Source organism: Natator depressus, chromosome 10, assembly GCF_965152275.1.
Source record: "Natator depressus isolate rNatDep1 chromosome 10, rNatDep2.hap1, whole genome shotgun sequence".
Lineage (NCBI taxonomy): Eukaryota > Metazoa > Chordata > Testudines > Cheloniidae > Natator > Natator depressus.
Genome location: NC_134243.1, coordinates 63,488,188 through 63,512,878, shown reverse-complemented (window position 1 = coordinate 63,512,878; position 24,691 = coordinate 63,488,188). Strand labels below are relative to the sequence as shown.

General features: G+C 40.6%; 2 protein-coding genes and 1 long non-coding RNA gene across 4 annotated transcripts in view; 2 read left to right on the top strand and 1 right to left on the bottom strand.

Moving 5' to 3' along the window:
* Positions 1-12,497, top strand: part of MYEF2 (myelin expression factor 2) — a 25,172-nt gene extending 12,675 nt beyond the window's left edge. Inside the window, exons 15-18 of the mRNA XM_074966367.1 lie at positions 6,772-6,843; positions 8,797-8,996; positions 9,077-9,128; positions 11,738-12,497. Of these exons, the coding sequence (XP_074822468.1) occupies positions 6,772-6,843; positions 8,797-8,996; positions 9,077-9,128; positions 11,738-11,901 (488 nt within the window). The 3' untranslated portion in view covers positions 11,902-12,497. The remainder of the gene's footprint in view (positions 1-6,771; positions 6,844-8,796; positions 8,997-9,076; positions 9,129-11,737) is intronic.
* On the bottom strand, positions 12,404-24,471 carry SLC24A5 (solute carrier family 24 member 5). Of its 2 annotated transcripts, XM_074966365.1 has the most exons (9): positions 24,285-24,471; positions 23,262-23,441; positions 21,047-21,130; positions 20,838-20,941; positions 20,420-20,520; positions 18,827-19,110; positions 17,865-18,071; positions 13,362-13,463; positions 12,404-12,908 (listed from the first exon to the last, which is right to left on the bottom strand). In XM_074966365.1, exons 1-9 carry the CDS (start codon positions 24,424-24,426, stop codon positions 12,586-12,588), a joined length of 1,527 nt encoding a protein of 508 aa, XP_074822466.1. In that variant the 5' UTR covers positions 24,427-24,471; the 3' UTR covers positions 12,404-12,585. The 2 variants fall into 2 exon arrangements, with proteins under 2 accessions (XP_074822466.1, XP_074822467.1); XM_074966366.1 differs by lacking the exon at positions 23,262-23,441 and having other exon boundaries at positions 12,408-12,908; positions 24,285-24,470.
* LOC141995276 (uncharacterized) overlaps positions 24,331-24,691 on the top strand; it is a 201,206-nt gene continuing 200,845 nt past the window's right edge. The window contains exon 1 of the long non-coding RNA XR_012641287.1: positions 24,331-24,691. This is a non-coding gene — a long non-coding RNA (uncharacterized LOC141995276).

Genomic DNA, 24,691 nt, shown 5'->3' with positions numbered 1-24,691 from the left:
AAAGAGAATATTTTAAGTTAACACAGCTAGTAACTTCGAGTAATTGAAATTCTAGGACACCTTTCTGGAAACCGCATACCAGCTGTTCACATATTTGTCTTGCAATTTCTGTGGCCCTGTTTCATTAGTGCACACTAGACAGGTTGTCCTTCCCGTTTATGCCCAATCTGCTTCTTTTTTTGATGCAAGTCATAGTCCTGGGGGAATTCTGTGCCAAAAAATTAAAAATTCTGAGCACAATATTTTAAAATTCTGAAAATTTTATTTGTCAAAATAACACTACATAATCACAGCAGTTTCAGTTATTTTGGTAATTTATTTCAAAATATCTGTCAGCAAGCATGTCTGTAACCTCACACTCCCTTCCTTCCTTCCTTCGTAGAAAGTTAAAGAAACCACTATGACAACCCAGTTCCTGTTTCTCTGCCCCTTTTCCCCCTCCCTCAGAGCCCAGCTGGGGGGGCCAGACACGCACAACCCCTCTCCCTCTCCCCCCAGAGCCAGCCACTGTGCTCCCGCAGCCAATATACCCAACCCACCCCCCCTTGCCAAGATCCCATGCCCACTTCTCCCCCCCTGCCCGAGCCCAGCCATGTTCCCTCCTTCCCTCAGCACCTGCGCCTCTGCCCCCCAGAGCCCAGGGATCCAGAGGAGAAACCACCTGATGCTTGGCCCCAGGCTTGCATGGAGTTTCCTGCATGCTGCCATCTCCTTCCCCAGGGTATGCTGGGAACTATAGCTGCCAGAAATCCTGTAGATCTCTCCTCCTCCCCCGGCAGCGTCTTCTATGTGTGAGCTGGGCTCTGCTGGGTCCAGCGGCCTCTAGTCGTGGCCAACAGCACTGCAGCCCATTTCTGTTGGGGAAAGGAAATTCTACATGCACAACGTTAATTTCTGAAAAATTCTGCATTGCACAGTGGCGCAGAATTCCTCCAGGAGTAAAGTCAGCTGAGGAGGTTGTGCTGATATTTTCTCCACTTTTAGGTCAGCATGTCCTGTGCAAGGATGTTGCACTTTTTTGACTGAGCAGGTTTCACTACTCTCTTGTTTTAACTTGGTCATTTGGGACAAAAAATATTCTGCAGAAGTAGAGCCTAGGTTGACCAAAAGTGCAAGGATGAGCCTGGATCCTGCCTAAATGTAGCTATTTACTGCCTTTCTTTTATGGTGGACATGCTAAAGATATGGACTTTCCTTTCTGTTAACTCCACCCTGCAAAGGTGAAGAATAGCATGAGGTTGACTCCTAAAATCCTTCATGATATATGGATGCCTCATTGGAAGAGGCAGAGGGGACTAATTTAGGTTGCCACCGTAAAGGCTGCTTGTAAAACAGTTTTTCCCTGAAGGAGATTCAGGCATGATTACCAATTTTAATTAGAAAATCCCCATTTAGACAGGTGTGTAAATCAAATTAGAGAACCATTCTTTACAGAAGTCAGTCTGGAAGCTCTGCTTCTTCCGGCCTGCGAATGGCTCCTGCTCTTCATACATTCTCTGTTTGGGGTGGGGCATCTTCAAGGATTAGGTCCACATCACAAAAGACCGGTGGGTCCTCTTGACTATCTTGAATTTCTGAGTTGCCTCCGTGTCTCACAAGATGATTCAGTCTTTTCTTTAGGGGCAGAAAAGAAAATTGTGCAAAGATGATAAAACTGTTTGCTAAGAATCTGGTTAATTTGCCCCTTTCCAGAAGACATCAGATTTTCTGGTATCTGTTTTAGGCTTTTTCCCATCTTTTAAGGTGACAGGAAGTCTTTGCCCCATCTTGGATTTAAAGTGGCTGAACAGTTTCTTGGAAGTGAAGACATTCAAAATAGAATATATTTAGGTTGATAGTGGCTGCTATGTATTTGCAGGCAAAATTTCTCAGTTGAAAACACACACTTAGCTCTGACTGCAGATGTTCTACACTAATATCAGATTTTTTTTTCCTGTATATTGATAATGCATATTGGTCTTGCAGAGGCTGGTATTAAGTCTGTGCATTTTAATACTGTTGTGAGGAATTGGATGTGGGAGTTCTGCATGCAATAGATGGGAGCAGGCTTTAGCCAAGTAGAGTGCAAAACAGCAGGGCTCTGCCATATACATGTATTCTCTGGTGCTGCTGTAATGGGACAAGACAGTACATACTTAAAGGTGAAAGTATCCTGGACTGATTTGTATCTACAAAGTCTGTATCTCTGCTTCCTGTGATAAGTACTGTTTAGGGATCACTGAGCAGGATAGCAGTGGCAGAGAATGGAAGTAATTGGAATATACAAAATATCTGCTTCTCTTGATTGTATTTTGGCATTGCATTTTTACTTAGTGAGAACTTGATATAATCCCAGAGGACCTATAACTTTTTTTCCTTTTGCTAGCTAAACTATTATGACTTTACATCATAACTGTTGGTTTATGCTGTGCTTAGCTGCATAAGACCCTACTCTCCTCCTATCCCAATATCTAGGCTGATGTCTTCTTACTTAAGGAAAATGGGCCACTGGTGCATCGAAGGGGGTCTTCACAGCTTTAATGCACCCAAGAGACTGTATTGGCCATTTTCATAGAATCTCAGGGTCGGAAGGGACCTCAAGAGGTCATCTAGTCCAACCCCCTGCTCAAAGCAGGACCAATCCCCAATTTTTGCCCCAGATCCCAAATGGCCCCCTCAAGGATTGAACTCACAACCCTGGGTTTAGCAGGCCAATGCTCAAACCACTGAGCTATCCCTCCCATTCTTTGAAGTAAAAGGCTCTCCCCTCTTCCTTGCCTACAATATCAAGAAAATTAATGAATCTAGCACAAGATCTATGTAATCACCTACCTAGATGATTAGCTTATTTAGAAGTTTGTGTATTAAGGGCTGTGACCAGAGCAGAGATGTTCTTGAGTCTTGGACTCTTCAGTAATGAGAGGCCCTTGGCAGAAGTTTTCTTGCTCCTAACAAATGCTTGGAGACTAGTATTGCCTTCAGGAAATCACATTGAGGATAAAATCTGATTGTCCAATTAGCATGGTAGATTTCTCCAGCAATCTGAGCTCTGCTGACATTTTGACCTTACTGTATACTGCTGGGATTTAGTACCCTGGTTTCAAACTCTGCAAACAGTTCCTTATCATGGAGGACACTTTCAATCAAAGCAATGAGTATGAAATAGTCTTTCCCCTACAGGTCACAAAATGTGTTGCATTGTAATGAAAAGGATGCCCCTGCAGGACTCAAACGCAAGCTTTTTGGTTTGGGGATCCTGTTTAAGCATCCATCTGACCCAAGAAAATATTGTATTTCAGAAAGAGCTTTTGATCCCCACCTGCTAGAGTGCTGAAAAGCCCAGCTTGCATTGAACAAGCTCAGTATTCTAGCGAGAATCACAACATTATTCTGAGGTCAGGTAACACTAGTGTGGCATAAGTAAATTGCAAAGGGGGAAACAAACTCTTCCTCTGAGAGACCATCCTTCTATTCAGGTTTGCAGAGGACAATCATCTTTCCGTTTGAACTGCTGAGTCTGTCATCAGGTTCATTATACAGAAAATATATCCACCCTGGGGAACAGTTTCAGAAATTGGGTATTCAGAGTGTGTGCAGTCTGGGCAAGTCAGTCACTGACTTTCTGTGGCAAAAAACACCGGACCAGATAAACACAAAACCCAGAATGTGAAAGGTTCTCCAGCAGATAAAGTAGCATGGGCAACATGAAGTTTGTGTTCTTCCTTTTAGCCCATACCATGTACACTTGTGTTTTCTTTCATGTGAAGGGTAATTAAATCAAGCAAGACAGAGCCAAGATTGTGCTGATAGTTCTGGAGTGACCAAGTCATCAGTTTGTGGACTTACATTGGATGGCATTAGAACTCCACCCATTTGTCTTCTCATATCAAGATCTTTTGTCACAATCTAGCAGATCTAGGTTTATCAGAGAGAGTTCTGTCTATTCTCTTCTCCATAAAAATGGCCATACTGGGTCAGACTAATGGTCCACCTAGCCCAGTTTCCTGTCTTCCTGTCAACAGTGGCTGGTGCAGGGGGCTTCAGAGGGAATTAACGTAACAGGACAGTTTATTGAGTGATCTGTGCCTTGTGGTCCAGTCCCAGTTACTGTCAGTCAGAGGTTTAGGAACACTCAGAGCATGGGGTTGCATCCTTGATCATCTTGGCTAATAGCCATTGAGGGACCTATCCTCCATGAATTTAATTCTGTTTGAACCCATTTATACCTTTGGCCTTTACCGCACCCCCTGGCAACGAGTTCCATGGTTTGACTGTGGGTTGTATGAGGTACTTCCTTAAGTTAGTTTTAAACTTGCTGCCTCTTATTTTCATTTGGTGACCCCAGGTTCATGTGTTATGTGAAGGGGTAAATAACACTTCCTTATTTACTTTCTCCAAACCATTCATGATTTTATAGACCTCTGTCATATTCCCATTAGGTCATCTCTTTTCCAAGCTGACTAGTCCCCCAGTCTTTTTAATCTCTCCTCATATGGAAGCTGTTCCATATCCCTAATCATTTTTGTTGTCCTTCTCTGTGCTTTTTCCAGTTTTAATTTTTTGTTTTGTTTGTTTGAGATGGGTGACCAGAACTGCATGCAGTATTCAAGATGTGGGCATACCATGGATTTATATAGTGGCAATATGATATTTTCTGCCTTATTATCTATCCCTTTCGTAATGGTTCCTAACACTATTAGCTTTTTTGACTGCTGCTTCACATTGAGCAGATGTTTTCAGAGACCTGTTCACAATGATTCCAAGATCTTTCTTGAGTGGTAACAGCTAATTTAGAACCCATCATTTTGTATGTATAGTTGGGATTGTTTTCCAGTGTGCATTACTTTGCATTTATCAACATTGAATTTCATCTGCCATCTTTCAGAGCAGCAGCCGTGTTAGTCTGCATTCACAAAAAGAAAAGGCGTACTTGTGGCACCTTAGCGACTAACAAATTTATTTGAGCATAAGCTTTCGTGAGCTACAGCTCACTTCATGGGATGCATCTGATGAAGTGAGCTGTAGCTCACGAAAGCTTATGCTCAAATAAATTCGTTAGTCTCCATCTGCCATCTTGTTGCTCAATCACCTAGTTTCTGTGAGATTCCTTTGTAGCGCTTCGCAGCTTTGGATTTAACTATCCTGAGTAATTTTGTATCATCTGCAAATTTTGCCACTTCACTATTCTCACTCTTTACCCCCTTTTCCAGATCATTTATGAATATGTTGAACAGAACTGATCCCAGAATGGATCCTTGTGAGACCCCACTATTTACCTCTCTCCATTGTGAAAATTGACTATTTATTCCTACCCTTTGTTTCCTAACTTTTAACCAGTTACTGATCCATGAGAGGACCTTCCCTTTTATCTCATGACTCCTTACTTTGCCTGAGAGCCTTTGGTGAAGGATCATATAAATGGTTTCTGAAAGTCCAGGTGCACTGTTTCCACTGGATCACCCTTGTCCACATGCTTGTTGACATCCTCAAAGAATGCTAATAGATTGGTGAGGTATTATTTCCCTCAACAAAAGTCTCATTGATTCTTCCCCAATATATCGTGCTCATCTGTGTCTGATAATTCTGTTCTTTACTATTATAGTGTAAACCACTTTGCTTGGTACTGAGATTTACTCCAGAAAGAAGGGCAATTTAGCTGCTTACTACAGAATCTGGACAGGGACAGGAGGTGTAGTGCTATGGTAACCTCTACCAAAGCCATCACAAGGGAGTTATAGAATGGTGGGATTAAAGTACTTTCCCCTTGCTGTCTCAGTCTTGCAGCTCTTATGAGTTTAATGAATTTGGTGTGACTTTTCTTCCACATCCCTAGCACTGTTCCCTAAAAGCATGTTTTCTCTCCTCTGACCAACTATAGGCTTCCCAGTGGAATCTTTACTTGAGCATTTAATAAGCAGCTCCTTTGAATTCCTTTGAATCTTTCGGGAGAGAAGCAAAAGCTTCAAGTAATTCTCCTAGTATTGGTTACATCAGTTGGGAGTGGAAATGACAGAAGCCCTTTCCACCCTATATTTTTCACAATAAGGTGGTCCTATTAGCCTTGCTTTGAGGTTCTTGCAGGATCGTTTTCTTTATTCCATCTAGCTTGCCCTAATGGCAATTTGTCCAAACAAAAGAATTTTTTTTCTTAGAAAGAAGCTTTGGAAAGCATCTTAAAACCTGATCTGAGTTACCCAGGAAAGAATTTTCTGTAGTATCTGGCTGATGAATCTTGCCCATATGCTCAGGGTTTAGCTGATCGCCATATTTGGGGTCGGGAAGGAATTTTCCTCCAGGGCAGATTGGAAGAGGCCCTGGAGGTTTTTCGCCTTCCTCTGTAGCATGGGGCACGGGTCACTTGCTGGAGGATTCTCTGCTCCTTGAAGTCTTTAAACTACGATTTGAGGACTTCAATAGCACAGATATAGGTGTGAAGTTTTTTGCAGGAGTGGTGGGTGAAATTCTGTGGCCTGCGTTGTGCAGGAGGTCAGACTAGATGATCATAATGGTCCCTTCTGACCTAAATATCTATGAATTTGTAAAAAGAGCTCAGGGCTAGAGGCCATCAAAGTCACTTATTAGAGGCTTCCCACCCAGCTCGCATAATAAGGTACCAGCCCATCTAATCTATCCAGGTGAAACCAGTCCACAGAGAAGAATCATAAGGTAAGAATGTCTTGTGTAGTTTTAAATGTTAACCAGCGTACTTGCTAATATTACCTGGCTTTGTTAACTTATCGCCATAGTCTTAGCGTATGTCACTAGATTTTTTTTTCTCCTATCTTTGTTTAGGTGGTGCAATGGTTGGTGGTTTTGCAGGAGGAATGGGAGCTTCTAGCATGGGCCCAGTAGGATCTGGAATGAGTAGGTTGATTGGTTTCAATAGAATGTAAATGATCAATGTATAGATGTAGCAGAAGATTTTTGAAAATAATTAACTTGTTCTAGTGCAATACTTTCAGTGGCAGGAAAATATTCATGTAGCAGTCCCAGGTTGTGATTGTAATTCTCATTGTTTTTGGAGGAGCTCTTTTGCTAGAAATGCTTTCCTTCTATATAGGGCCCTACTAAATTCACTGACCGTGAAATCAGGCCCTCCCCCCATGAAATCTAGCTATTGGAGGGGAGTGGCAGGGCTGAGAGCACTCCAGCTGCTGGGATGGGGCTTCATCTTCCCTTGCATGACCACTCTCAGAGGGGAGACTAGATTCACCACCACCCCCCCCCCCCCGCCATGCAGTGGAAGAGGAAGTCCTGTCCCTCCACAGCACAGCCCAGACTAGCAGGTAGGAGCCCCCAGATGGGGCACTCCCAGCAGCATGGGGGAGATCAGACCCACGTCCAGGAACCTCCCCTGGCTGCAGAAAGCTCTATGGCAATCCTGCGACCCCCCCACACATGGTGCGCACACACAACAGCTTTGTTTTACACCCCCCCCATGATGCCCTTTTGGGTTGGGACCGCCACGGATACAGCACAGTGAAATTTCAGATGCAAACATCTGAAAACATGAAATTGGTCAATTGCAAAAACCTTCTGGCCATGAAACTTGCCAAAATGGACCATGAATTTGGTAGAGCCCTATTTATATATTAACACTGAGTTTCTTTCTCGTTCACTACATCCTTTCTAACTCTTAATCTGGTGTTGGAATTTGTCAGACTTTTTAGTATGCTAAGTATTTGTGAAGAAAGGAGCAGCATTCTGGTAAGATTTTTGCCAGAAGAAAGATAGGGTGAGTTATTTGTAAGAATCCTACAAACAACTCTGATTTTTCAATACTGTTATTTTTGCAGTAAGTAAAACATGCTAGAAACCATTTGTAGTCTAGAATTTCAGATATAATTCAGTTAACTTTTGTGTAGAGGTCTAATCCTGAACTTGTTTAAAGGCAACGTTCATAGTCGGTAGGCATGACACCTTCACATTGGGATAGTTGAAAGACAGTAATGCCTTGCCATTGGCTATCTTGGATGGCACATTAGGAAATCTACCTCGATACTCAAGACATATGGATGAAGTTGAAGCTCCTGCCTTACCTGAATTTTAATTGTGGATTCATAAAATTTTCAATAGGATATTTATCTTGAGTGCCAGTAGTTTCACACTATGACACATAGTAATGTGCTTTAAAATAGCATTTAGTGTTGGAAAGTCCAGGTTTCTGATATCAAGTAGTGGCTATCAATGCCAATCCAGTTTAATATCCAAAGAACCCTTCCTTTAGAAGATGATGCCATCAGATAGGTAAAAGTCTGTGTGTGTATTTGCATTCAGGAAAACTGACATTTTTATTTTGCCTTCCTAGATTATAATTCTAAAACTTCTACAGTGTTTTCATTTCATCTTTTTGGTCCACTGTGTGACTTATTAGTGAAATTTGAAAGTCATTGAACTTTCAATTCCTGTGAGGTTTGTGATGTTGTTCATTGGAATGTTTTTTATAGATACAGTACTAGTCTATCAACACTTCTGTATCTGCTACTTGGTATCTTATTGTACAGTACTGATATTTTGATAATTCAGAAATGTTCAAATAAAAACATCAATTTTAGTAATTTGCAAAGAATGTAATAACCGTGATTGGGCTAACATGCTGATATTTGAATCCGCTTGGAGCTTATATGAAATATGACAAACTTCATTATGCTCTATACTAGACCAGTTTTCTTACCTAAAATGACGGCATTTTCCCTACACAAGAGATCCAGTTAGTTAAATTCACTTACAATACAGCTATAACGTGCATTTAATGTAATATCATGAAGTAAACTTATTTTTATTTCCTGAACATCTTCTCTTCCTCTCTCTGTCTAGGTGGTGGAATGGGTGGTATGAATAGTATGACTGGAGGAATGGGGATGGATCGTATGAGCTCCAGTTTTGATCGAATGGGACCAGCTATGGGAGCTGGCCTGGACAGGAACATTGATATGGATCGAGGATTTGTGGCTGGCCCGATGGGAAGTGGTGTGAGAGAGAGAGGTTCTAAAGGAAACCAGATATTTGTCAGAAATGTAAGCGTGTGAATTTGAACAAACAGCTATTTTTTCCACTCTGTGTCTGTATATATTATTAATACCTGTTTTCATTCTAGCTTCCATTTGACTTGACCTGGCAGAAGCTAAAAGAGAAATTCAGTCAGTGTGGTAAGTATATGGAAGGCTGCAAATGTTGTCCTGCGTAAGCCATAAAGTCAGAGTTTAACAAATGTCCAATCTACAAGGACAGTGGGATGTAGTTATTGCCGAGGCAGAATGTTAACTAGCCTGAAAAGTAGTCTGGCCAGCCTTATCCTGCTCACATATGTTAATTTCTGGGAAAATTACTGTACTAAATTTACCCTTGCAACTTTAGATGTGTCTTACAGCTGGAGGCAGATTGTTTTTGTTCAGCTAGATGGGCCTGGTCTGTGTATTATCTGAGGGCTGTGGCTTATTAAAATGAATAAAAGCATTGTTGCTATATTGTTTGGCTTTGTGTATGGAAGACATGCAGGATTGCTGTGGATATTCAACATAGCATTGATTTATGCAGGTAATTCAGAAAGCCTTTATGGCCCTATTGCTAAAAATGCATGAATCATGGGGCTTAGATGTAAGAACAAACACCTTGTTTCCCCCTTTGAAAACTCACTTCCAGAACTCAGAACCTAATTGGCTTTTTTACTTTGGGGGGGGGGGAGGGGAGAGGAGGAAGAAATAATTCTCAGCATAGCACTGTCATCTGATATAATGAATAGACAGTCATAAACATTTGTGCTGTACAAATGTGATAGCAAATGTACATAGCCTTTGTCCAAGAAAATGAAGTTGCAGGTATTCCTGCTTTTGACTTCATGCAAAGATGTTCATTGCTGGGATGTTATGGGTACATCTACACAGCAAAAAACAACACAAAAAACCTGACTTGGGCTGGCTCTACAGGGCTAAAAATAGCAGAGTAGACACTCCCGCTTGGGCTCTGAAACCTGTGGGGATAGGGGAACCTCAGGGCCTGGGCTCCAGCTTGAGGTGGAGCCGAGTCAGCTGACCCAGACTTTTAAGACTTGCTTCTACGGGGGCTGTGGGTTTTTTTTTCTCTGTGTAACCAATGTAACCTCTGAGACTTGGCAGGAGTGCATAAGATAGTAAACTGTTTTCCAGTCTCTTGTGGCTATTTTTGTACCTAAACGTTCTTCCTCTTGGCTATCTTTTTTTACTGTTTTACTGTTGTGCTTAGAACCCATAGTTATGGATAAGAGCTCCATTGTACTTGGCGTTAAACACAAACCAAAAGATGGTCCCTGCCCCAAACACAAGTTCAGTAATAACCATTTTTTGCAATTGCTCTAATCTCAATAGCCACCTTCTTTTCATATGTAACCTTGGTAATGTTGCATCTTAAATTTTAAAAGAATTTTGTGAACATTGGAAGAATGTGAAATTAAAATGTGGAAAAATCTTTACAAGTCATTCTGCAGATATTAGTATAAAGGAGAAGCAGGGAGGGGAACTGAGGATATGTATGAAAACAAGATCTTTGTTTAAGGGTTGTCTAAATACAGGTTTTTTTGTACTGCGTTGGCTATATCGGTTTCTAAACCGATAACACTGGTACAACCGCCTAGTATAGCTGCAGTTATACAGTTATAAAGGTGCTTATACCAGAATAGTTTTTATTCATAAATTTACAGAAATAAGCTATAAGCATCTTTACCTGTGCCCACAGCATCCCTGATTCTAAACGATGCAATTTCTGTTCAGATTTAACTAGATGAACCCTAGAAATGCATCTGCTTCTCTTTGACAATCTTCACAGCAGCTAACGTAGTAATTCTTGAATGATTAAGAAAACAGTGATTAGTACAAATCAGCAAAATCTGTATATCATGCAAATGTCATTAAGTGACTAAAAATAATATCTGTCTCTAAATGTTTCATCTCTTTCTGTGAAAAGTCAGTCTTATATTGAGTCTCTTAAAAATGAGGCCTACATTTTAGAGAGGCTTGTCTACTTGTGGTGGCTTGGCTGTATTATCATGGTGTAGCTAAAAGGATAGCTTGCTATGAAATGTTTTTCTTAAAACAGCCAGTTAATGACTAGTTTTCTGTCTTGGGTGCTTTTTGAAATCTTAAGTCTTCTAAAGAAGTGTATTCAGGATAAAGGAATGTCCATCCATGAAAAATCAAGTAAGTCTTATTTTGATAATCACTCCAGTAACAGAACTTCCACTCCGTTTGATCTGTACTATGATTTTTACTGTAACATGCACCTAGTAAGTAATCACTGTGTGATAGCTCAAATCGTGGCTGAAAGGGCCTCAAAACTGGTTTTATTCTAATGGGATTCTTCTGTTTGTGCAACTGAGCTCAATTAATTCAAGGAAAAGCATGTTTAATTCTATACTGGTTTCAGACAAGGACTGTTGCTGTTTCTGTAGACTGGGAAGTTGTCATACTCTGATTCTTGTCTGCTGTTTTGACACTTACTGAAAGGAAACATAAGTAAAGACTACCTAAATGTATTGGAATAGCAACTTTTTTTAATAAAAATGTAAAGCAGTTAATTGAAACCTCAGATTGACCCAAAGATTCAACCTGCTGTAAAATGGATGCATTTGATGGTAGTATGTTTTCTAAAGTGTATTTTAACATCTAATCTTAGATGCCTCCCTAAATTTTTTTAAATGCCTTTCTACTTCAATCTGTCATTGGATATCTAACTTGGTAGTGCAATGTAGCCTTTATAGTAACTGCTGTTTAACTTATTTATTCAGGTCATGTAATGTTTGCTGAAATAAAAATGGAGAATGGAAAATCAAAAGGCTGTGGAACAGTCAGGTTTGACTCACCAGAATCTGCTGAAAAAGCCTGTAGAATAATGAACGGCATAAAAATCAGTGGCAGAGAAATTGATGTACGCTTGGATCGCAATGCATAATTTAAAACTGTATTCAGGAACATTCCTATGTCTGTTTAGCTTCTATATCCTAGTAAGTCATTTTTAGTAACATTGTATGCTTACAAAAACTGTAAAAACAAACTTTTAAATCCCACCAGCCTTTAACAGTATAGTGTTTAATATACTGTGATTGTTAACTAAATCTTACTATGTTTGGTTTTTAAGGACAGTTTGCCCAATTTTCAGAGGTACTGAACACCTGCAGTCCCGTTAAAGACATTTTAGAGAGGCTGTGGATGCTTGGCACCTCTGGAAAATTAGGCCAAGTGTCTCTAGTCATTCAGTTTAAATGAATGGTTATACTGTTTTTAATAAAATAAGCCATTTTCTCTGTTCAAGATTGCATAGTGGGATTTGTTTAGTGTTTCAGATTCCCTCAGCTCGTATCAACATTGTAATGTAAAAAATTAGATGTCCTTTCCAGAATTTTGGTTTTATATATGCATTGTAGTCACACTGTAATTCTTGACTCTAAAAGAAAGGGCTCCAATTAGGCTGTGATGTTGTTTTATTTTTAAGATTACTTTTATGCCATGATTTAGAACTTCTGTAAATAAGTTTTAGAGCCCAAAGGGAGTTTTGGATTTTTTTTATTTGACTAAATGAAGAAATTGATCCTCTCTCATTGTTTTGTGTCTTCCTCAGTACAGTCACTGGCTAAAACTAGCCACCGCAGACCTTTACAGGATTGTTCCCTATGATCCCAAGTTCATATAAAATTGACAATATAGCAAATGCTAAGTACATTACTAGACAGACTGCTCCCAGTTTTTTATCTAACTTCCAGCCATTCAGGTGAACTGCCAGAAAAATAAAAATAATGGAACAAATAAGAGAAATAGCTGTGTAAGTCAAACCACTGCTATTCACTTCCACGGGTGCTGATGTATCTATGAAGGCAGTTTTTATAAACCAAGGTACTCCCAAACACAGCATATCGAATACATTGGATCCTACAATGTTAGACATAGCCATATCTCCTTTCCCTGCAAAACAAAAAACACCGAGTGTCCATTCATTTTTATTGTACTGTAGAAAGAATTTTCTAAGCATCTCCCTAAACTATGAGCACCTACATTGAGATCACTTGATAAAGTAAGCTATATACTATGGGCCTAAAATCAATCATGTTGGAACACAATTAAACTTGCAGTTTTATAGCAGTCATAATTCTTGTCCAACAGCAATCAAACTTTTCCAAACCCTTTCCTCTCCCCCCCCCCCCCCCTTTAAATTTTGGAAGGCTAAGCTACAATTGACTAAGTGAACTTCAGTATTTAATACTAATGAATTTTGTTTTAGACACTCAAACAGTAGCAGCTTTATGATTTGCTGTATGACCCTTTCAGATATAGTTATATATATGTGTGTGAGACCTCTCTGCCCTAGCTCCAAGAACAAGTTCTTAATCGAGTGAGCATGAATGCTGAAATTCTTACCTTTCCTAGCCACCAGTACACTTGCAACTGTGTCTGGTATGCTTGTCCCTGCTGCTAGTAATGTAAGACCCATTACTGTCTCTGGAATTGCCAGCGTATCACCTGTAGTGAATAAACAAGGTCACAACACGTTTCATAGCTGAAGTCTGGCCTGAGGAAACTGCTATGGATCTGTGCTTACCAGAGAAAGAAAGGATTGGTATTTGTATGCTAATTCCAAAAGGAATCCAAGGGAGCCAGTAATAATTCAGGATAGCTTAACTTTATTTACTGAAATCTTACTGACTTTTTTTTTTTTTAACTAGTCAGTGGTTATTTACTAATGGAACAAGCACCTATCAGTAACATGATGTGGAATTTGTTTTCAGCTTTGAAAATAAATATGCCCACTCAGCTAGAGGTAGAAGGCTATTACTGACTTCCTGCAGATACAGTAAAAGTTTGAGGTTTGACCATTGACACTTTTTGAACTGCTGAAAATAGACTAATCCCTTGTGTTATTTTGGCATTTTATCACATGAGTTCTGGAAGTCACATGAAGCAGTAACCTCTTTAATCATTCACTCTTGAAAAAAGCACATGAACTCCCTGGGGAGACATATGAAAAGACTTTAAATAATCCTTACTACTTTGCTGTCCAAATTCATTGCTGTGAAACTTCACTTCAGTCAAAAAATGTAACTTTCCAAGTCTTAGTAGTCATACTTAGCAAAATGCTAAGTAAAATATAATTGCAACACTTCTACTTATTTAGAAGCCTACATTTCCCACCGGTAAATACTAGTTTTCTCACATTAACTTCAGCAGCAGTACACTATTTTCTTCCCTGCTAGCAGCCATTAATACTTTGAAAATGGATTAACTTCTCTTCATCTTTGTGCTTCAGTTGCTTACCTAAAATTTAAAGCTAGAACTACTTAACTTGGATTTGAATCTATCTTTTGGGGCTAACCTTGAGCAGCCTTTAGTTTTGATTTTACTGTCAAGCAGGTGTTGTCTCCATTTGTTTCCCCTAATGCAGTATTCATAAAACTTCGGGAGAAAGTTTGAAGGATTTGATCTGTTTAAACTTTTAACTTGTTTTTTAAAGGCTAATTTAATTCACTTTACTGAAAAGTGTATTGTCTACCTCTACTTTTTTTTTTGTAGTGGGCCTTTCATCCATAATAGTAAGGGTTTTGACAAACAGTAATACGCAATTTTGTTAGAACAAATTATGCAGTGGATTGTCTGTAAATTTAGGTGCACTGTAGTTGCATGCCAGATACCAGCTTAGGTCAGTTAGAGGCAAAACTTAAAAATAGGAAATCTAAATCTGCTGCTTCTCTGTTAGAAGTGATTGAAAATTATTCTGATCTGGGATTTGTAATGATCCAAAGCCTCCTTCCCTAGATTAGGGGATTAGTGTAGGAAGAAAGCCATCTTGTAAACCAAGAAGACTAAAAAGTAATGGGCATGACAAGGGAGAGCTGAAGCATGAATTTCTTAGCCTATGGCACAAAGTGCTAGCTTCTTGCCCTAGAAGGTAAGATTGGAACCGAAACGGCAGTAGGTCTGATCTCTTTCCTCACTAGATAGATAGATAGTTTTATCAGCTTCTAGTTAAAGTGCAGATCTAGCCTGGTAAGTGACAATGTAAAGATGGGACTAATACAGGGGTGGGCAAACTACTGGCCGGGGGGCCATATCCGGTCCTTCAGATGATTTAATTGGCACTTGAGCTGGGACTTGCCCTGCTCCGTGCATGCCATGGCTCCCGGAAACAGCGGCATTTCCCCTCCGACTCCTAAGTGTAGAGGCAGCCAGGGGGCTCCACATGCTGCCCCTGCCCCAAGCACCACCCCCACAGCTCCTGTTGGCCAGGAACCATGGTTAATGGGAGCTGCAGGGGCATTGCCTGCAGACGGGGCAGCGTGTAGAGCCTCCTGGCTGTACCTCCACGTAGGAGCCGGAGGGAGACATGCCGCTGCTTCCGGGAGCTGCTTGAGGTAAGCACCGCCTGGAGCCTGCACCCCAACCCCCTGCCGTAGCCTTGATCCCCCTCCTGCCCTCTGAGCCCCTCAGTGCCAGCCCAGAGCACCCTCCTGCACCCCCAACCCCTCATCCCCAGTCCCACCCCAGAGCCCACACACACCCCAACCACTCCCCCACCCTGAACTCCTCACTTCTGGCCCTACCCCAGAGCCCTCACCCTCTCCCGCACCCTAACCCCCAATTTTGTGAGCATTCATGGCCCGCCATACAATTTCCATACTCAGATGTGGCCCTTGGGCCAAAAAATTTGCCCACCCCTAGACTAATACATACTAATAGGGAATGTGAACATAAGAATGGCCATACTGGGTCAGACCAAAGGTCCATCTTGCCCAGCATCCTGTCTTCCGACAGTGGCCAATGCCAGGTGCCCCCGAGGGAATGAACAGAACAGGTAATCAAGTGATTCAGCCCGTTGCCCATTCCCAGCTTCTGGCAAACAGGCTAGGGATACCATCCCTGCCCATCATGGCTAATAGCCATTGATAGACCTATCCTCCATGAATTTATCAATTTTTTTTTTTTTGCTAGATTCTATTCTTTGTATGCACCAGAATTAAGTTCCAATATGTTAAACCTGTACAAACCCTGTGAAGTCCAGGGGTAGGATAGGTATTAGTGCATTACCTTTTACAAAAACTGATTTATGAAAAGAAAAGAACCCAGGATGAATATGTAGGGCTATCTAAAGCTTTATCTTGTAGACAGAACAAGCACAGTTTGAAGTCAGTGAGACACAGACTCCCCTTCCAATAGCACTTTTAATCACTTTTCAAAGTAGACCAACACTCCACCCTGTTTGAAACCTTGGCATATCCACTTTCACATTGTCATGGCTCTAACTAGCAGATCAACAATAGCTCTCACCTGCAATATGGGAAAGATTGTCAAAGATTCCTAGCTCACTACAGTAAGTTACCTGCTTTTACCTAGTTATGAGTAGGATGTGTTTTATAAACAATGAGAGAATGTAGTAGGTGCTGAATTACCTCTATCAGTACACTAGATCACTTGACAGCTAGTTATTTACTTTTGGTTGTATCAAACTACACAAGCCTCTGTTGGCAGGATTGTTTTTCCTTAAGACGTTCAATTAGACTGAATTCAAAACAAATTTAGTTGTGAATTAGTAGACTACATAGGCAGACTTAAAGTGAGCTACAAAGGAGAAATGCAAGGGTTGTAACTTCCCCCTTTCCCCCCCCCCCCTTTGCTTTTTGAGATGTAAAGCTTGAAAGGCTTGTCTGTTTTTGGTTTGTTCTTAAAATTTGAAATTTTCATGTCTACCCTGAAAGCTATGACTAGAGACCTAGTCGAGTTATGCCATGTGACAAAGTCTGAGCAACTGAAAGGGGGAAAACAGTCTAGTCAGCATTCAGAAACATTTTTTTGCTTTTACACCTATTTAACTCCAATTGCTAAAACTCTGAAGAGACAGGATGACTTCATTAGATACTTAACACTTCTGCCCCTTCACTTAAGATGTGAGTTCATGAGACTGACAGAGTACTCTAGTTTTCCCTGGTTTGCTAGACACACATGATTTTTAAAGGTTTAAATCTCTCTCACTCACACACACACACAATTCAAGCCTCCCCATCAAAGCAGCAAAAAAGGCAAACCTGAAACTTGTTAAAACCCTTTACTTGTTGCTAAAGGTACTAAAATCAATTCATTTCTTTAAATGACCATTACTGATCATAGCCTCCTAATTGATGCTTGCAAGGAAATGATGTTTAAAGTTTAGTGATAACTGCTCTTGTATGGTTTCAGAGTAGCAGCTGTGTTAGTCTGTATTTGCAAAAAGAAAAGGAGTACTTGTGGCACCTTAAACTAACAAATTTATTTGAGCATAAGCTTTCGTGAGCTACAGCTCACTTCATTGTATGAGAGGAACTGAACTTTTATCTCCAGTCTTGGCAGATAAATTTGGTAACTTTTGATACCTGCTTGGTAAATCAGTTTAAAATAATGCTATACCTGTAATGCTGTTTATGATCTTAACGTTAGGTAGAACAAATCCATAAGTTTCTGAACAATTTGAGCAATGAAAGTTGTAAATATTTTTCTCAAATGCATTCATTGTTACATAGCCACATGAGTACATGCCCATCACCTAGATTGGGAAGGCTGATGGTGCAGCCCAATGGTACAGCCAAGCTCAATTTCCAGAAAATATTATTCTAGGGAAATATCAGACCAAGAAAGTTAACTATGAAAACGTCTCAATGCAGTCTTTAGGTAGTTCTGAACTAGCCCTTTTCAAAGCAATAACAGCTGATTTATCTTGTTAACCACTTTTTTGGGCAGTAGGTGGGGGAGAAACTTGAGCTATGAACATGCAGTCTGAGGCTAAGCTTTTTCAGAAGAGTACAGAATTAAGATCTAACCCTCCCCAGTTGTGAAAAATCATTCATTCCTCAGTGATTGAGTCAGTTGACATGATATAGCAGCAAGTAAAGTACATACCAACTATTGTTACCATCCATACAAGGACATATGTAAATGCAGAAATCCACACAGCTGACATGAAAAACGTCACCATGAACCAGTTTTTCCAAAACTGTCTTCTGCAGTCTGGTGTGGTCAAATAGAGTAGTGTAATAATAGGAAGAGATAACACCCAGAGAATTCTTTTTAAATCTGCTTCAGGGATGGTGAAGACACTTGGAGGATCTGTTGGAGATTAAAAGGTAAACCATTTTAAACTATCCCTGTAATGAGGCTATGTTTGTGTATAATCTGATAACCTGACTTTACTTGTAAAAATGATGGGCAAAAGCATACAAAAATACAATCTCAAACAAGATTTCCCTTTCTTTCGTCACTAGGAAAAGCCACCTGAGTTATTCTGCTTACTTAAGTAACCTGAGCTTCTTTGTAATGGGTTTGTTTGGTGCTTTCTTACTGAGTAACTAGGTGCCTAAGTGAAGTTTTTCCATAGGTACCTGATTAGTCATATCGGGGCAGTCACTTTTTAAAATTCCTGCCTCAGAAGCGTTAATCAAATCCATACTATAGCACATCTTTTGGGGCTATAATTAACTGCCTGTTTCACAGAACACCAGTATCACACAGTTAGTGCAAGTGGCAGTTACATCAAATGAAAGACCTATCAGCTGAGCTGTTGAGAAGTTTCAAATATGAACTTCAAAGAATCTCAAGGAAAGTTACTCTACCCATCAATCATAGTTCTTCTGCTGTGGCTCAAATGAATGACTGCTCTGGCATTTTTCCAGTGGTTAACTTTATATAACCAGCTCTGTGTTTTGATTTTGCTAAAGGTCAGATTCCAAGAAGGAATAGTAGTGTATTACACTCAACTAGAGTTCTTTCATGGTCTAAACCATTTGAAATTAGTCTTACAATTTACTCAACCCCCACTCCCATAATTAGAAACACACGTAGACTGGTAGAGGCTGTATTAATACCTTCAGAAATTTCATCAAGCCCAGGTAAACTTATAGAAAGCTGTGAGTAGTCTGATTCGTCATGAAAAATTCCACTATCAGTTCTTGATTGTCGACAAATTAGTGGTTCACATTCTTCCTTCCAGCCAATTAATGGCTGCTGTTCAGTGTTTTCTTCCATAGCTTTTGCAAAACAAGTACAGCAGGGACTAAACTTCTTCATAATATATTGATTGATTTTAATATCAAAACACAGCACCAGAATATATAACCCATAAATCAGCAGCAGGGAAGCACCTTCATACCTAGAATAAAAATTGGATTTTACATAAAAATCCAACTCATTTTTATCTTCAGTTATTTTAAAAAGAAATTGATGTTTAAGAAAGCTGTTTTAGCTTAGTAATACTTAAGTGACTGCCCACTAAGGAGATAATTAATTGGCTTTGGCAGCAGAAGGAAAATAAGTGGAAACAATTAAACGTATTTCCCCAATGCAGATTATCAAAGATTTCTGGTTTACAAGGACACACCGTTATGTATAGATACCATATTGGAGACTGTTTCTCCTTATTTTACAGCTATTTGATTAACAGAAGACAGCCCCAGTCCCACAAACACTTATCTGCGAAAGTATTCTATAGTCTTATGGAACTACTCATGCGTAAACATTTGCAAGATTGAATCCTATTATGTTAATCAACAGAAGGCATGGTCTGAGCTCTGCTTAGAAGCCAGGAACTTCAGAGTTCTATTCCTGGGTTTAGCTAATTTGCTGAAGGCTACACAGAGGAACTTATTTGTAAAGAAGAGAAACTAATCCAAATCTCATCTGGTACAAATGGGTGCAACTCCATTGACTTAAATAGAATGTCGCCCCTTTATATTAGAACTGAACCCACTATTTGTAGACTCAGCTCACAAGGATGTTGAGGATTTTAATGGTCTTTGAAGATAAAAATGCCAAATGAGTGCAATGTATTTAATAATGAACATGGAATAATGACAGCTGGTAGGTGCTTCCATTACCCAGTTAAAGAAAAACCTAAAAATTCAGCTCTCATGCATATTGCAGGCTAATTTCTGTGGGAAAGAAGAAAAGTGGAGGCTGAATGGTTCAGGAAATTGGTAATTAAAGACTAAAGCCTCTCCTCATAGGTTCAAATCCAACTGAGGTCAATATTGACTGAAAATAGTTACCATATGATAGTTCAGCAGTTCATATGAGTTACTCAGTCCATTTGATAGTGAACAACTGTCTCAAGTCAGGTGCACAAAAGAGAGGTTAACAAAGGAGTAGACTATGAAGACTAATGGTTGTGCAAGAGAGAGGACACCAGAACAGGTTTGAAGTGCAGTGCAAGGAAGCCTATGCTGGTTGAGATTTATAAGCAGGAACCCACAGAATGGTTAATGCAACAGCCTTCATGAACACTGAATTCAATATACAATTCTTAAAGCCAACAAGATATTCATATTTGTCAATGTACTATACAGTGAACTTCAGATTGGGATACTTGAGGTTAATGCTTGATGAAAAAGTGACAAAATAAACTGATTTTTACAGTCACTAATTTCCAGTCAACATGAATTTAACGCAAATTGTGCACTTACCAGTAAATTCTGCTGTCAAATATCATTGCAAGGACTGCTGCGGCACTAATTGCATATGCCAAACAGTCTCTAAACAGTGGCCAACAAGACAGCCTTGAAACCTGCAGGACACAAATTACTTTTTCAAATCTGTTGTAGTTCTTTCACCAGCTACTGTACATGCTGCCTTAATGTTTCTGTATTGATATGTGACTAACTTGGTTCTTAGGAAATGATTTACATATAGTAACTCAAAAGTAATTTAAAAAAAAAATCGTATTGGGGAGTTATCTGCTGATTGATTACATGCCGTTTTGCTACTGAGTAATAAATTGAACTACTATCATACTAAACTTGCTTTGACTTTTGTCAGTAAACCATAGGAAGTTACCATCATTTGGTTCTAAAGAGAGCCAAATTATATCCATGTTTTACGTACCACACTAGATAACAACCCACAAGCTGCACAGATACCGAGAAGGTTATAGATTGCAGATCCAAGGATGGTGCTAACTCCAATGTCTCCCTTTGTCACGAATACCCCTGTAAGCAAAACAGTGTTTAACATAGTTAATTTCCGCTTTTTAGTTTTTTTTAGGTGGAGGGGAGATTATATATTCGGAATTGTTAAACAGTTGTTCGTTTTACCTAGAAAAGCAGTGACCAATTCAGGAGCAGAGCTACCAGCTGCCATAAAAGTTGCTCCAGCAACATCCTGAGAGAGGTCAAGGGCTGAAGATGAAATAAAATACTTACTATTAAACAAAAGTTACACCTCTAATCTACACACACTACTTACAACTAATGTGTAAAAAGTAGCTCCTTATATTCTTAGCAGAAGAAAATTCATTTATTGGTTACAGAATAAGCTATAACACAGATGCTTGGAGACCTTTGTTTGAATGTCAGGAAGACAACTGTTCAAGAACTTCATTTATAAACCTTTCTAAAGACTGGTGCATAGGTTTTAAGTGTTGAAATAGTTTTTGCTCTAATATAAGTGCACAAGATTTATAAACGTGTAGGATTGGGACCTTTATTTGTGGGTGAAAAATGTAAAGTCAGATTTAAATCCAAGTTCATTGATGTTCTAGATGTTACTTGTTTGTATCTACTGTTGTGAGGAAAATACACTCCTCAAGTCAAGCATCAGCAACTCAGTGAAGCATAAAACTGACAATTAGTTCCTGCTTCACTTACTTGCTGAATCCATTTGTAAAATGGGTATAGTACTACTTGCTTCATGGATATATTGTGTAAGGCTTAAGCCACGTCTACACTAGTAAGTTTACAGCGGCACAGCTGTATCGCTGCAGCTGCGCTGCTGCAAGATCACTTGTGTAGCCATTCTATGCCAACGGCAGAGAGTTCTCCCATCCACATAAGAAAACCACCTCCACACACAGTGGTAGCTATACCAGCGGGAGACGCTCTCCTGCCAACATAGTGGTGTGCACACTAGCACTTATGCGAGTGAAATGTATGTCCTCGGGTGTGTTTTTTTTCACATCCCTGAATGACGTAAAAATTTTGCTGACGTAAGTGGTAGTGTAGACATGGCCTTACTTAAGCAGCTTAAGATTCCTTTAAGCATAACAAAACACGAAGTTACCAGCCCACTCAGGATTGGGCATTTTACCCAGCAATTGTCTCTCTTAATGAACGGTTTTTGGCTTTAAACCACATTGTATGGGGATGAAGGAAACTTTAGGGCTAAGTTTACCACTAGCTTTTATGACAAAACTCCCATTGTTTCCACTAGCACATACATTTGGTAGAAGAGGTCACCACTGTTCTTAACGTTGTGTCCTTATGCTCTTGGAAATTGTCAGGTTATTTATTAGGTAAATTATTTATGATTCTAACACGTTAACACCTTTGTTCCCCCCACTGCTTAAACTGATTTTAAGTAAGATATTTCTAATGCACCCAGCATCTTAGTATATAGGCACTTAGCTAGGAGATATCTACTGTAGATAGAGAGAAAGCAAATGTGTGCACCTGCCCTTCTGTCCTGCTGCATGTGGGATGATAGAGCCAGCAGGGAGTGTTGATCATCTAGCCTGAAACACCAGTCTTAGGACTTCCCTGAATTAATTCCTACTTGAACTAGAGGAAACCTTTTAGAAAAAATCCAATCTAGATTTAAAAACTTCTAGTGATGGAGATTCCCCTACAGCCTTGGGTAAATTGTTCCAATGGTTAATTACCTTATTACAATGTGCACCTTTATTTAGAGTCTGAATTTGTCTAAGATATTGTTACACTTTGCTAGTTACATTGAAGAACATGGTATTACACATTTTTGTTCCCCATGTAGATACTTGGATTGTTAGCAAATCACCCTGTAACCACCTATTTGATCAAACTAAATATATTGAATTTCTTGAGTCTTTCACTATAAGGAATGTTTTCTAATCCTTTAATCATTCTGTGGCTGTTTTCTGAACACTCCAATTTATCAACATGATCTATACAAGAGGAATCCCATTGGTACTAGTGTGTTTTGTTAGCTTTTCCCAGGACACTGGTTCCTGCAGAAAAGTTTATCTGCCTTAGTCTAGAACATCTGGTACTTTCATTTTTAAAATCACTTTAAAGTTAATCACTTTATTTAAAATATTTTTCTTTTTAGTGTTAAGCCTGGATGTCAATATTACATCTCCTGCACGCCTGTAGTTTACCAGCCATAAGCCCACTCTCCCTGTACATTGTTTCCCAACTAAGCTAAATACTGAACGTTGAACTTTCTGCCCTTATTTCTAAGTTGCATTCATATTGTGAAACTCTGCCAAGAGAATAATCTTGCCAATAGCTGTTCAAATTTACAGAAATGATTACTAGGACTTAAAAAATAACTTACATTCACTAATGATCTCTAGAGAAGGAAGGAAGTAATCATCACACACAATGGATACAGCCATAAACATGTAAAGGATAATTATGAAATAGATAATGATCCCCCCATCTTCTCTCTCCTGTTGTGTAAAAAATGCATCAGGAAATTCCGATGAGGGAGAGGGAATACATTGTGTTTTATTTTCTGAAAAGAGAATACAAAGGTCTTGTGCATATTATCAAACATAGTCTTCTCCCCCAGCTACAAAAGTTTTGAGGATGTCTTCAATGGAATTCTGGCTAGGTGGAACGTAGGAACTCATCTTAAATGATTTGTTCTTAATTTTTGGAATCCCCAGATAGAGAACTGTTGCAATACACATAATGGTATATATTGTCAATGTTTCACTCCTGCACACAACTCGGTGCAACCTGCACTGAGGAAAGCCAGCAACCCAAACTTGTTTCCAACCCTTTGTCTAATGAGCCTTTGACACACATCCCTTTCTAGAGCAACCAATGTTAAGGTATCCCGAGGTTTCCAGTACGACTCTGACGTTCAGATAAGACTCCAGAGAGGCAAAAAAACTGGGGTGGGTGCTATGTATTGCCCCGGAAGGTTTGCTTAAACTTAAGACATTTTCCAACCACATACAGGTTAGGCTGGAGTTATTCCGGCAAAAGAAATAAACGGCTCCCTTCCAACCGCGGGGGAGGAAAACAGCCAGCGAAGGAAGGGGAGAAAACTTAGGCCCATACTGAAACAGTTGAACAAATTTGCCTTTCTTAGCAACTACAGTGTGATAAGAAAGACCCCAAGCTCTTTCCAACGCTTCCCCCCCAGGCACTGTGTGCATCACCGACTGAGTAGCTGAAAAGCCCCCGTAAACCAAGCGGCCCATGCGAGGGCTAGTCCTGTGGCTACTGCGCTTTTCCCACCCAGCGCCCCTTTCCTGCGGGGTCCCCTGGCGCAGCGGGCGGGGCTGCGGAGCGGAGCCGCTCCCGAGGTGTGAACGCAGCCGGCTGACACTCCGCGCCCCCAGCCTACCTGTGTCCCCGCGGAGCCGCTGGGCGGCAGCGCCCCTACGAGGCAGGTGAAAGGTGGCCAGAGCCCCCAGGAGCAGCAGGACGGAGGCTGCCCGGCCGCCTCTTGCCCGGTGCCTCCAGCCCTGGCCGCAGCCTCCCTTCATCGCGCCGGCCTCAGCCTCGCACTGAGCCGCCGGGGAGGCGCAGAGGGGATTAGGGGCCGGCGGGATCATGTGAGGGGCGGTTTTGGCCGCTTCCCCCGGGCGCGCAGCGGCGCGGAGGCAGGGGGTGAGGAGCTCGCCTCCTGCTGCAGCTCAGGCCCGATGCCGCCGGACCCGGGCTCGCTCTCCCGGCTGCTGGCGCCCCGGACCTCAGGCTGCCTGTCCGGGGCCGAGCGGGAGGCGCACCACGCTGGGGTGCCGCTGGGAG

Excerpts from the sequence above, each read along its gene's own strand:
- SLC24A5 (XM_074966365.1), bottom strand. The coding sequence starts at position 24,426 with ATGAAGGGAGGCTGCGGCCAGGGCTGGAGGCACCGGGCAAGAGGCGGC. Across the intron at positions 23,442-24,284 it reads GCGGCTCCGCGGGGACACAG|AAAATAAAACACAATGTATT; the intron begins GTAGGCTGGGGG and ends TTCTCTTTTCAG. Across the intron at positions 20,942-21,046 it reads ATTGGTCACTGCTTTTCTAG|GGGTATTCGTGACAAAGGGA; the intron begins GTAAAACGAACA and ends TTTTGCTTACAG.